At 39.8% G+C, this 14,635-nt stretch overlaps 1 protein-coding gene across 2 annotated transcripts in view; it reads right to left on the reverse strand.

Moving 5' to 3' along the window:
- Window positions 1-14,635, reverse strand: part of WDR44 (WD repeat domain 44) — an 89,656-nt gene that overhangs the window by 13,509 nt on the left and 61,512 nt on the right. For both annotated transcript variants that reach the window (XM_047716022.1, XM_047716023.1), the window contains 2 exons: window positions 13,522-13,586; window positions 884-997 (listed from right to left, as the gene is read on the reverse strand). In XM_047716022.1, the coding sequence (XP_047571978.1) occupies window positions 884-997; window positions 13,522-13,586 (179 nt within the window). The remainder of the gene's footprint in view (window positions 1-883; window positions 998-13,521; window positions 13,587-14,635) is intronic.

Raw genomic sequence — 14,635 nt, forward strand, 5'->3', positions numbered from 1 at the left:
GTTGGCTCAGGTGATGATCTCAGGGTTCTGAGATGAAGCCCTGCATTGGGCTCTGCTCAGCAGGGAGACTGCTCCCCCCACCCCGCCTACTTGTGATCTGTCAAATAAATAAATAAAATCTTAAAAAAAAAATAAAAATAAATAGTGTATTATACAACCAAAAAATAGAATTCTGGTACAATATTACTCAGTCATTAAAAAGAATGAAATCTTACCATTTGCAACAATGTGAATGGAACTAGAGGGTATTATGCTAAGTGAACTACATCAGTCTGAGAAAGACAGAGACATCTTAACTGTAGGAAACTAACTGAGGGTTGCTGGAGGCGAGCTGGGTAGGAGATGGAATTCTAAACACTGCTTCATGCTTCAAATGCCTTAAATAAAATTAAAAGTATCTCTTTAAATTTTTGCAAAACTGCTAAGATATTTGTTCAGTGGCAAAACAGGCCCTCTATTTCTGAAATAATTTTGCTCTAAGGGAAAAAACACATAAAGTGATGACTTATCAAAGAGTCATATATTGTTAAACTTAGTGATTTAATAAATATAGCAGATTAACCAAAGCAGTCTTGATTAGATAGATCTGACTTCAGCACTGTAGCTGAAATCATATATTCATTTTGTAAGAACAGCAACTTTGCAAAATTAGTTTATAAAGAAGCCAAAAATAAAAGTATAAAGACAGATCCAGACAGAAGCTCTTAATATAAACATTGTATTAGCCTAATTGAATGTTTCTCCTCTTTTAACCGATTACTTTGTAGGTAACTCCCATGTAGTACATACACATAACAAAACACTTGAAAAACAAAACATCTGTTTTTATCCTGAAGTCATAGTTATGTAGAATTAATACACTCTCCAAGTAAGAATTTCTTACTTTAGACCATGAAAGATCAAGGAGATCAGCGGTATGTCCTTTATATTTGCAAAATGGCCGCTGCCGAAACGGTGCGTTTTTATCGTCAGGGTCTTCGTCAGCTCCACTGCACACCTATTTAGATATAAAGACAAATGTTAAAACTAGAAAAGCAAAAACTTGACACTCTTCCCACCCCGTATGTCCTCTCATCATTTGCTGCCTGACCAAAATCTTGATCTACCAGAAACAAACTCCCCTTTACGATGAATCTACTACTTATCACTCATTTACCTCCCTGTTCCAACAAATCAGGATCATCCCTGAAGCCTATGCTATCGCAATCTTTCCCTCCCTAACAGAGCCCCTACTTTGTCCTTTTCTGAGCATTGGTTCCTTTCGGAGAGATGGGAGCCTGCACCAGGGGGTGAGTCATGATTGGTCTGAGCTAATTAAGATGAGCTCATTCCCTTTCCCAGTGATGACTGGTTTAGGCATGGGCATGTGCTGAAGTTTTTTTTCAATCAGACATGATGGAAAGTTTATAGGGGGAAAACGGTGGGTGGAGACAGGGAAGAAGCTTCCAGAAAGATTTCCTAAGGGGCATACTAAAGGGATGTTCTCTCCTTCCTCTGAACATAGCCATCTGTGTGACACCTAACACTGTAGCTGCCATCTTACTACCATGAGGGGAACAAACCTAAGAATAACAAAGAGCAGAGCAGGAGGATGGCAGGACCCTGTGTCCCTGATGACACTACTGAGCTGTTGCATTAGCCAACCTTGGAACCGCCTTACCTCCAGACTTGCTTCCTCATTGTTTAAGCCATTTTCAGTTGGATTTCTGTTATTTGAAGTCAAAAGCATCCTGACAGAGGTAGGTAGAAAATAATGCCATACGTGTGTGCGTTTAGCTTACAACATGTGTTTGTATTCATTACCAGAGTGAATTCCTAACAACTCTGTCAGGTAGGTAGTAACATTATGAAGATGAAGAATTTAAGAAAAACACCTGAGGCTCAAAGAGATCAAAATAACATATTAAAGCTCACACAGCCACTTGTAAACAGCAGAACCAAAGCAGAAATAACAACTATAAGTCCAAAGACTGTCCCTCAAATGCTTCAGAGGATGTAGCAAGAGCAAAAATACGGAGTTGTCAGCTAACAAGCTTTGCTTACTTAGGGAAGGACAGGTAGGATGGCGAGGCCCAGGAAAAAGGTGTATGGAGATATACAGCAGGGGATCAGGCGGGAAAGGTACTTTGGGACCAGATCCTAATGAGCCTCGCATTTGTGGCTTAAAAGTTCAGATATTCTAAGGAGATGGAGAGCCAGCACAGGCTTCAGAAAAGAGAATAACACGACGTGACTGGTGCTTTAGAAAGAGAAAGCTAAGCAGGAAGGTAAAAGATGGTAGGGAGGAAGCATGGAGGCAGAAAGAGCAGTCAGTAAGTGTGAATAAGAATAAGGAGGGCTGCAACTAGGCCGGGAGCCAAGGGACAGAAGAGAACTACCACTACTATTTGCCTAGAACTTGACGGTGTAGAAAAGCATCTTCATACCACTGTGGAGGTACAGCAGCTACAATGGTGCCCTGACCTCCTGCCCAGCACTCCTAATCCTAGAGGACTAGGCTCTGGCCTCTCCTTGTGCTGCCAGCCTGGTGAGCACAGCTGGAACACATAAAACTAAACAGGCTTGACCTATTACATAAAGTCCAACCTTTTGTTTAATAATCATTTACATTTCATTAAGTACTCAGCATTAATCCTCTAGCAGTGATTTCAGATCTTATTTTTCTCCTCAAACATCCATGTTCTTCTCCTTGTACTCGGTATTTTGTTTCAAAATACTTAATTACATTTTTGATTATAAATACATGGCCAGTGTAGATAATTCAGAAAGCACAGGAAATAATAAAACAAAAATTAAAATAACTCTCTGCTAACATGATGACCGCCTTCATCTTTCATTTTTTAAAAAACATTAATTTAAATCACACACGATTCAGTATCTTCCTATTATACCATGAGTATTTTCAGTAATTCACTCTCTGAAAACATTTACTAGCTGCACGTCAATGTGCCATAATTTAATCATTCTCCAACTGGTTGGTCATTTAGATATTTCCAGTTTCTTGCTAGCATAAATAGCAATTCAATGAACATCCTGGAACATGAATCTTTATGTCTATTTTATTATTTATCTTAATATAAAGGGTATTATGGTCAAAAGGTTTATGAGCTTGAGACTTTGACAGTATCTTCTGTTATCTGTTTTAATAAAAGCAGGTATGTTTACTAAAGAAAATTTTAGGGGTGCCTGGGTGGCTCAGTCAGTAGGCGTCTGCCTTTGGCTCAGGTCATGATCCCAGGGTCCTGGGATCTAGGCCTGCTTCGGGCTCCCTGTTCAGTGGGGAGCCTGCTTCTCCCTCTCCCTATGCCTGCAGCTCCCACTGCTTGTGCCTTCCCTCTATCTCTTTCTCTGTCATATAAATAAGTAAAAATCTTAAAAGAAAAATAATGAAAATTTTAGAAGTACAGATTAGTATAAAGAGTAAAAGAAAAAAAGAAGACCTAAAATCCCACCACCTAGAGATGCTACTAATAATAATTTAGTTTATTTCTTTTCTTTCCCAAAGATTGTTTTTTTAGTAATCTCTACACCCAATGTGGGGCTTAAACTCACAACCCTGAGATCCAGAGTCGCATGTTCTACCAACTGAGCCAGCCAGGTACCCCAGATTTAGTGTATTTCTTTGAAATTTTAATCTACAAAGTATTTAGATATGCTTAGTAAAAACTGGGATAATATTGTATTCAATTTTTCATTCTGCTTTTTTCATTAACATTTTATTTTGAATATTTTTAAAGTCATTAAATAGTCTTTGAAAACAACCTAAGGACTGCAGAGTATTCTACTTTAACAATAATACCATAGTTTTTATTTTCCAGCTGTTAAAAATGTAGTTGCTTAAATTTTAGCTATTTTTAGAATACTAAGATGAAAATCTTTTTATTTACATCCGAGCCTATCTGATTTCTTTTTTTTTCTAAAAGATTTTATTTATTTGAGAGACAGCATGCCCACGAGTGGGGGGAGCGGCAGTGGGAGAGGGAGAACAAGACTACCCGCTGAGGAAGGAAGTGGGGGAGGGGGGCTGGATCCCAGGACCCTGGGATCACCACCTGAGCTAAAAGCAGCCACTTAACCAACTGAGGCACATGGGCACCCCTCCTTTTTTCTTTTAAAAGGAAGCTCTACACCTAAGGTGGGGCTTCAACTCAGGATCCTGAGATCAAGTGTCCCTTGCTCTACTGACTGAGCCAGCCAGGTACCCCGATCTGATTATTTCTTCATGATAGATTTTTAAAGGTAGAATTATTAAAGGTATAATCACCGGGGCGCCTGGGTGGCTCAGTGGGTTAAGCCGCTGCCTTCGGCTCGGGTCATGATCTCAGGGTCCTGGGATCGAGTCCCGCATCGGGCTCTCTGCTCAGCAGGGAGCCTGCTTCCCTTCCTCTCTCTCTGCCTGCCTCTCTGCCTACTTGTGATCTCTGTCTGTCAAATAAATAAATAAAATCTTAAAAAAAAAAAAATAAAGGTATAATCACCAAGTAAAATGTTATGTGTTTTATCTATACGTATACATCTCTATAAACAGATATCTATATCTAGAAAGATAAATATATATTTATGTCTCTATATAAACATATATACAACTTTATTATGGCCATTTCAAATATACACAGAAGTAGAATAAATAGTAATAAATAGTAAATATAATATAAATAGTAATAAATAGTAGAACAAATCCCATACATCCGTCACCTGCTTTAATGGTTATCAGTATTTTACTCATCTTGTTTTATCAGTCCTCCCACTTTTACATATTTGCTTATTTTTGCTGGAACACTTATAGCAAGATCTAAACACTATTGATTTTATCAGTAAATATTCTTTATGTATTTCTAATTAATAAGCCCTCTTTCAAATATAACTACTATACTAGTATCACACCTAAAAAATACCATTTATATCATCTAATATCTAATCCATATTAAAATATCCTGGTTATCTAAAAATGTCATTTTAAAGATGGACTGCTATGAAAACTTGTAAGCCTTTTGACATTTATTAGCACTGACTATATACCAGATACTGTGTTAGTTATTTGAGATAACAAAATAAATAAGACATTCTTAGTTTCTAATTATCTAGTCTCACTATTTAAAAGCCAGAATGAACCTTTTAAAATATGTTAAATTTTGTCATTCTCTGTTCAAAGACCCTCCACTGGCTTCCATCTCTCTCAGAGTAAAAGCCACAGTCCCTGTAATGGCTTACACATTGTTTGCCCCATCTACACCTCCATGACTTTCTTCTTCTTCTTCCTTTTTAAAATTTCTTTTTAGCATAACAGAATTCATTGTTCATGCACCACACCCAGTGCTCCATGCAATACGTGCCCTCCATAATACCTACCACCTGGCTCCCCCAACCTCCCACCGCCCCCCCCGCCTCTGCAAAACCCTCAGATTGTTTTTCAGAGTCCATAGTCTCTCATGGTTCATCTCCCCTTCCAATTTCCCTCAACTCCCTTCTCCTCCCCATCTCCCTATGTCCTCCGTGTTATTTGTTATGCTCCACAAATAAGTGAAACCATATGATAATTGACTCTCTCTGCTTGACTTATTTCACTCAGCATCATCTCTTCCAGTCCCATCCATGTTGATACAAAAGTTGGGATTCATCCTTTCTGATGGAGGCATAATACTCCATAGTGTATATGGACCACATCTTCCTTATCCATTCATCCGTTGAAGGGCATCTTGGTTCTTTCCACAGTTTGGTGACCATGGCCATTGCTGCTATAAACACTGGGGTACAGATGGCCCTTCTTTTCAGTACATCTGTATCTTTGGGGTAAATACCCAGTAGTGCAATTGCAGGGTCATAGGGAAGCTCTATTTTTAATTTAAGGATCTCCACACTGTTCTCCAAAGTGGCTGCACCAACTTGCATTCCCACCAACAGTCTAAGAGGGTTCCCCTTTCTCCACATCCTCTCCAACACACGTTGTTTCCTGTCTTGCTAATTTTGGCCATTCTAACTGGTGTAAGGTGGTATCTCAATGTGGTTTTCATTTGAATCTCCCTGATGGCTAGTGATGATGAAGATTTTTTCATGTGTCTGATAGCCATTTGTATGTCTTCATTGGAGAAGTGTCTGTTCATGTCTTCTGCCCATTTTTTGACATGATTATCTGTTTTGTGTGTGTTGAGTTTGAGAAGTTTTTTATAGATCCTGGATATCAACCTTTTGTCTGTACTGTCATTTGCAAATATCTTCTCCCATTCCGTGGGTTGCCTCTTTGTTTTGTTGACTGTTTCCTTTGCTGTGCAGAAGCTTTTGATCTTGATGAAGTCCCAAAAGTTCATTTTCGCTTTTGTTTCCTTTGCCTTTGGAGACATATCTTGAAAGAAGTTGCTGTGGCTGATATCAAAGAGGTTACTGCCTATGTTCTCCTCTAGGATTCTGATGGATTCCTGTCTCACGTTGAGGTCTTTTATCCATTTTAAGTTTATCTTTGTGTACGGTGTAAGAGAATGGTCGAGTTTCATTCTTCTACATATAACTGTCCAGTTTTCCCAGCACCATTTATTGAGGAGACTGTCTTTTTTCCACTGTATATTTTTTCCTGCTTTGTCGAAGATTATTAGACCATAGAGTTGAGTGTCCTTATCTGGGCTCTCTACTCTGTTCCACTGGTCTGTGTGTCTGTTTTTATGCCAGTACCATGCTGTCTTGGTGATCACAGCTTTGTAGTAAAGCTTGAAATCAGGTAACGTGATGCCCCCAGTTTTTTCTTTTTCAACATTTCCTTAGCAATTCGGGGTCTCTTCTAATTCCATACAAACTTTAGGATTATTTGCTCCAGCTCTTTGAAAAATACCAATGGAATTTTGATCGGAATGGCATTAAAAGTATAGATGGCTCTAGGCAGTAAAGACTTCAAAGGTAATACGATGTCAATAAAAATGTATCTATCAATAATCACTCTCAATGTGAATGGCCTAAATGCACCCATAAACAGCACAGGGTTGCAGATTGGATAAAACAACAGGACCCATCCATATGTTGTCTACAAGAGACCCATTTCGAACCTAAGGATACACCCAGACTGAAAGTGAAGGGATGGAGAAACATCTTTCATGCCAATCGGCCTCAAAAGAAGGCCGGGGTAGCGATTCTCATATCAGATAAATTAGATTTTAAACTAAAGACTGTAGTCAGAGATACAGAAGGACACTACATAATTCATAAAGGGACTATCCACCAAGATGATCTAACAATTGTAAATATCTATGCCCCCAATATGGGAGCAGCCAATTCTTTTTTTTTTTTTTTTTCTCCTTTAAAGAGAAAGTGGGGAGCGGGCAGAGGAAGAGAGAGAGAGATAAATTTTAAGTAAATTCTGCACTGGGAGCAGAGCCTGACAAGGGGCTTGATCTTATGAGCCTGAGATCATGACCTGAACCAAAAATCAAGAGTGGGAGGCTTAACCAACTGAGCTACCCAGGTGCCCAGCGATACATACATATATATTTTTAAAGATTTTATATTTATTTGACAGAGACACAACGAGAGAGGGAACACAAGCAGGGGGAGTGGGAGAGGGAGAAGCAGGCCTCCCGCTGAGCAAGGATCCCAGGACACTGGGATCAGGACCTGAGCTGAAAGCAGCCGCTTAACGACCCCGAGCCACCCAGGTGCCCCATCAATACATATTTTTTAAATAAAATGTTGCACATGTACAATTTCACAAAAATTACCTCACCCCCTTATGGTTAACTCCTTTCATCCAAGTTTTAGATACTAATAATCTTGAAGGAGATCAGACTGTGTCACCCCAAAATATTCCCTTTGCATAAAGATCATTTTGGGCTAAAGGCAACTGAGAATAAGCAGACACAAGAAAAAGTCTTTGCCCTCCTTACTTCTACCTGAAAGCAGGGCATGAAATTCTCTTTGTGAAGGTGTATCCCCTTTACCTCTTCCTTGCCAGGAAGGGGAAAATAAATCTTACCTCTGGAGATAGTACTAAGTAATCCTTATCCTCCATTAGTTTCCCCCAATATTTTTACCTGTTCACAATATACTGCCCCTAAGGCCCACCGCCCCTCTTTTTCTTGTCACTTCTCAACAAACTTACCATTCTTTATTAAAATCATATATAAACCCCTGGGTCTAACTGCCTCTTTAGGCATTCAGTATCTTTCTTTCTTTCTTTCTTTCTTTTTTTTTCTTTTTTGCTTTCAGTATTTTTCTATGAAGGCCTCCATATAGTGTGTGTGTCTATATACACACATACATAGTAAACTCTTTCTCCTGTGAAACTGTATTTGTCAGGTTATTCATGGATCCCAGCTGCAAAATCATTGCTGTGGAACCCAAGAGAGTAAAGCAAATTTTTTCCCTCCCTACAATCTTCCCTCAAGAATTCCGAGCAGCAGCGAAATGCTGAGGCACCCATACTGAAACCCTAACCGCCCCTCTTTTTCTTGTCACTTCTCAACAAACTTACCATTCTTTATTAAAATCATATATAAACCCCTGGGTCTAACTGCCTCTTTAGGCATTCAGTATCTTTCTTTCTTTCTTTCTTTTTTTTTCTTTTTTGCTTTCAGTATTTTTCTATGAAGGCCTCCATATAGTGTGTGTGTCTATATACACACATACATAGTAAACTCTTTCTCCTGTGAAACTGTATTTGTCAGGTTATTCATGGATCCCAGCTGCAAAATCATTGCTGTGGAACCCAAGAGAGTAAAGCAAATTTTTTCCCTCCCTACAATCTTCCCTCAAGAATTCCGAGCAGCAGCGAAATGCTGAGGCACCCATACTGATGTTTCCACTAGTCAAGCACACCCAACACAGAGCGAACCCGAGCAAAGCGCCAATTCCTAGGTTAACAGCATAGTTACGACTTCTAGTTTCCAGCAGAAATTTTACAAATATACCATAATGGAGCAAGCTAGGCAGGCCCTCTTCCTTCCTTGCATACATGCACTGAGCTGCTTTTGGAAATCAGTAGGAATGGAGAGCACAGCAGGCAGAATTCTAGGCTTGGCGTGACCAATGAATACGTTAGGGATCTTGGGTGTGCCACTCTACATGCCCAACAGTACTATCGGTACACTTTCAGGTACTCTATTTTACATGAGTGCTAACAAGAGTGAGGATATAGTTAAAAAGATATAAATACATCACTATCATGAGAAAAGAAAAAAGAACACACACATCAGGAAAATTAATAAATGAATAAACTACACTGTGCATACCACCCCTCGTTATAGCTAGCACTAGGTTCCCAGATAACACAGCAGGTACCATAATCCAAAGGCATATGAAATACAGGCCTCTTCTAACCATGCCTAATCAAAATGACAGAAGCGAAAGAAATACCAATCTACTCTTGAAAACAACAGATATAAATGATTCTCAACTACTACAGGAAAAAAGCTCAGTACTCCAGGGGGGGTCACTACTTTTTGTGCCAAAGAACTGTTAGGCTCCTCATTTAAAAGGCCTGTATTTGGGGCTCTCGATTCTTATTTTTGGCTCAGGTTGTGGTCTCAGGGTCGTGAGATCAAACCCCGCCTCAGGTTCTGTGCTCAGCATGCAATCTGCTGGAGTTTCTTTCTCCCTCTCCCTCTGCCCCACCCCACCCCACAGGCTTGCACTCTCTTTCTCAAATAGATGAATCTTTAAAAAAATAATAAAAGGCCTGTATTCAAACAAGATGGGAAGTTACTTAGGCTTTTTGCAGGGATGAAGTGGGGTAGTTAAGGATCTGTTCAGTAGGAGGGAGCCTGGCTGGCTTAGTCAGTTGAACTTCCAACTCTTGATTTCACCTCAGGTCATGATCTCAGGGTCCTGGGATTGAGGCCTCGGAGCTCAGCTTGGAGCTGGTTTAGTATTCTCTCTCTCCCTGTTCCTCCGCTCCTACCCCCAACTTGTGCTCTCTCTCTAAAATAAATAATAAATAAAATCTTAAAAAATACATAAAACGGCGGCGCCTGGGTGGCTTAGTGGGTTAAAGCCTCTGCCTTCGGCTCGGGGCATGATCCCGGGATGGAGCCCCACATCAGGCTCTCTGCTCAGCAGGGAGCCTGCTTCTCCCCGCCCACCCCACCCCCCCAGCCTGCCTCTCTGCCTATTTGTGATCTCTGTCAAATAAATAAGTAAAAGCTTTAAAAATAAATAAATAAAAAATACATAAAATGATTGGGGCGCCTAGGTGGCTCAGTGGGTTAAGCCTCTGCCTTCAGCTCAGGTCATGATCTCAGGGTCCTGGAATCGAGTTCTGCATCGGGCTCTCTGCTCAGCGGGGTGCCTGCTTCCTCCTCTCTCTGCCTGCCTCTCTGTGTACTTGTGATCTCCCTCTTTCTCTGTCAAATAAATAAATAAAATCTTTTAAAAAAATACATAAAATGATCTGTTTGTAGGATTGTTGAAATAAGCACAATACAAGTTGGGACAAATAGTTCCGGTTTTTAATAATAATCAATGCCTGGAAGCTTTACGGTGAATTAAACTAATAAAAGCAAAATCTTTCCCCCAAAGCAAAGTGGTTAAAATTTTTACTGCTACATTAGTCAGTGAAGGCTTTATGGAGGAAGTGGGCCTTGAAGAACCAGCAAGCTTCGAACAGAAAGAAAGGAGATTACAGGCCTCCAGATAAGGAGGATAGGAACAAAGGCACAGAAGGAGGAGTTCAACAGTGATTCAGGCCCACTACACTCAGGCATGGGGTTAGGTTCCAAGGACACTAAGATCTGTGAAGTACAGGTTTTTGCCTTAAATCAGCCCAGAGTCTAGCCAGTGAGACAAACTGCCAAAGAAGACATGGTAAGTAGTATCAGTGTCAAAATACCTGTAACGTTCTGTCGGAATAAAAATGAGGAACAATTCTGCCTGCCTGATTCTGGGAAAATATTAAGAGACGATAAGATATTTGAACCAAATCCTTTTTCTTTTTTTTGAACTGAATCTTGAAGGATGAATAGGGATCTGACCAGTGAGAAAAGGGAGGGCAGTGAGAAAAGGAGGGCACTGAGGGCAAAGCAAACAGCACGGAAAAAGGCAGGAAAGTAAAAGAATGGCTAGGGTATAGACCCATGTCCAGCCTGGTGAGTAGGCTGCATAGGCACCAGGGAATTAGAACAGAGTTAAAAAGGTAAGATGAGGGGATGCCTGGGTGGCTCAGTCAGTTAAGCATCTGCCTTCAGCTCAGGTCATAATCTTGGGGTCCTGGGATCGAGCCCCACATCAGGCTCCCTGCTCAGCGGGGAGTCTACCTCTCCCTCTGCCCCTCCCCAAATCATGCTCTTTCTTTCTCACTCTCAAATAGGTAAAATCTTTTTTAAAAAATTGCATTTGCTATCATAAATTTTTTTTTAAAAGGGTAAGATGAGGCAGTATCAGGAAGGGCCTTATTCTGCAGGTGACAAGGAGCCATCAAAAGATTTTAAACCACAAAATGGCATCAGATTGGGATTTTGAAAAAAAGCTGGTGGCAGTATAGAAAATTTAATTGCGTAGAGACCGGAGACAGAAAAAGCAATTAGGAAGTTACAGCAAACATCTCAATGAATGTTGAAGGCCTAGATAATGTGAGTGACAATGGAGAATGAGCAAACAGATTCCACAGGCATTTGTAAATGGAGGCAGAGTGGATAGAAATTTGTAACTCATTTGATATCTGGGTAAGGAAAAAAGTAATGGAGTATCTTCTGACGAAGTTAAAAAACTAACTTATGGATGGTGATGCCATTAAAGACTCAAAGAGGGAAGCAGGGTTCTGGTTAGGTAATAAAAATATTTCCATGAGTGAACATTAACATCTAGCCAGTTACTCAAGCCAGACAGCTGGGAATCATCCTAAACTATTCACCTGCTAACCCAGCTAGTCGGTCACCAAGTGCCAGAGATCCTATCTCTTCCACAGTCTCTCAAATTCAGCTCATCATTATGGTTTCTAGACTCACTGCTTCATAATCAAAGTACTGTTTCTCTCCTGGGTTAATACCCTCTTAAGTAGTCTCCCTTGTCTCTAGCCTGGAGCCCCCATCTAGCTGATCCTTTACAGTATTTACCAGAAAGCTCTCCTGGAAACAAAAATCTTAATATTTTAATTAAACTCCTGATTGAAGCCCCTGAAAGCCCCTTCCCACTCCCCTGCAGTTTACAGGACAAAGTCCAAACGTCTTGGTTTAACACAAAGGACCACTGAAAATCCTAATCCTGTCTCCCTCTCCTCCAACTTTCACACGCGCCCGCTTGGCTCCAGCCACCGGGAACTTCCCGCAGCACCCTTAACGTGCTGGGCCGTCTCTGCCTCCAGGCCTCTGCACTAGCTGATCGCTCCCACGCGCTGCTGCCTTCCTTCTCTCACACAGGGAACTCCTGGCTCGCACACAACGCCTCAAGGAAGACTTTCCTCATGCTCTGATTTGTTGGGATAACTGAAACTCCTGTACTTGTGTAGTACCTTCTGTAGAATATTCCCATCCAATACTAGAATTGTGGATACACTGACTTCACCAGTCAGCATAGTCCCCAGGCAAAGACGATGTCTCATTTGACTCTGCACAATCTAGCGGTATCTGGCACATTAACAGGCACTCAACATTTGTTGAGGGAGTTCAGTTTTAGACCTATCAGCCAGTGTGCATGGTGAATACACCGATGGAGAGATCCTACACACACTGTTACGTGAAAAGGGTAGCATGCCCAGTAAGATCTTCTGCTTGTTTAGAAACCATCAAGCTATTCTCAAAGGCAACAAGAAGTATGAAGGTAAAAGCCAATTCAGGTCTGGAGGCAACAAGTGAATATGTCAGACAAGGATGGCCAAGGACACAACTCTGAAAAACAGCACCATTTAAGTGAGAGAAAGAGGAAGAGACAGCAAGGGTGTAGGAAGAGAACAAGGAAAAATAGAACCTTAGAAAGCGGAGAGGAATATGTTTAGAGTAGGGAAACATTAGTGTCAAATACTATAAAGACAATGAAATTTCAGGAGAATACTGTTGAGCTGGTGGACATTTTAGGTTCTTCGTTTTACATCGCCCTTGTCTAGGTCAATACACAAGAAGCACAAGGGACAGCTTAGAATAATATTCTCCAGTTTGCTTTTTAGGTGTAAAATTGGTTATATTTAACCTTCCAGCTATCAGATGAAATGAAAACCATCAAAATATTTTAAACTACCTGAAACTGTGATGAAGCATTTATTAAACCAAGAAGATGGAAAAATTAAAATATTTCTGTACTTTTTTTCTTTCCTCCATCACTCCTTATTCAGTATCCAATATTTTTTAAAATTGTAACATGGATTTGAGGGGAAGGGATTTTGTTTATTTAAGTTTGTATTAGTAGTTTGGTAGTTGGAGTAGTATCATGCACTGTACGACAGCTTTTAAGTATCACAATTTTTCATTTACCACTTCTAACAGAAGAAACTCTTGTCTCTAATGTATATTAACTGTTTTCATGTAACTGTAATTTCTGACAGACAACAAGGTATTTCATGGTAAACAAATCAAATTATAGTACTTAACAAGAGCAACCATAAAATATAGAACATACCCCTGTATCTGTATCAGACTTTGATGAATTCAGACTTTCCTGAGAAGGTGACGGGGATACACGTCCTAAAAACAAAATAATAATTATAAACAGGCATGTACATACACACGCTCACACATCAATCAAAATTAATGACACATGAACACCTAATTAATAGTCATAGAATGTAACATTCTAAAAAAACACATTTTCTAAATAAGTGAAGCATTAATTCTCTGGGCACCAAAATAATAGGTTTTATCATTTTTATCATAAAATCTAGAATAACCATATCATCAATTTAATAAAATATTATTAAATCTTCATTATTCATAGTGAATACAAACAAGATGAACAACAAAGGGACACAAAGGGTCTGGGGTGGTAGAAGTCGCAAGGGCCACTGGAACAGTCTTTCTGCTCCACGCAGGGCAATAAAAAAAAATGTATTGTAAACGTAGTTTAACTTTTTGCCAACCCAATTTCATCTTCAATTATGTATTATAATGCAAGCAATACTCATAGGGCCACTGAACTATACACGGATCATTTGCCAGTTTAGTGGATCTCCCCAGATTTCTATGTTCCTCAATCCGGTGCTTTAAATATGCCCTATCCTCCAGCCCATGGCCACCTATTCTCCTTTCTCCCATCCCTTATCTTCTTGGTTTCAGTCTTAGTGGGCTAGGGTGAGGATGGGAGTGGAAGGGAGGGGTTTGTGGAGAAAATTTATTGTAGTTAAATAAGAAAAGAATCCCATAAACATAAAGCTCTTACCTACATCAATTCTACATGCTTTCCTGTTAAGTTACCAATATACAGAAATATTTTATATAGTTGTAATCATGGTGTACACACATCACATTCTGAAGTTTCTCTCTGCCATTTAACCTTTTTTCATATACCTCTGATGTACTGACAAATCCTATTTCCTTTTCATGGCTGGGTCTTCTTTTTTCTTTCCTTACTGGATGGATATTATTATTCTAATTCCTTTTCTAAATTAATCAGGTTATCTCATTTTTAAACCCAGGAGAGAATTAAAGGTTGTCAGGGGAAACCAAGCAACTTTATTCTCAATAGTTGATGAATTAAACTCTGCACAATACTTCAAATGGGATAAAGTCAAAAGCTC

This window comes from Lutra lutra, chromosome X (genome assembly GCF_902655055.1).
Source record: "Lutra lutra chromosome X, mLutLut1.2, whole genome shotgun sequence".
Lineage (NCBI taxonomy): Eukaryota > Metazoa > Chordata > Mammalia > Carnivora > Mustelidae > Lutra > Lutra lutra.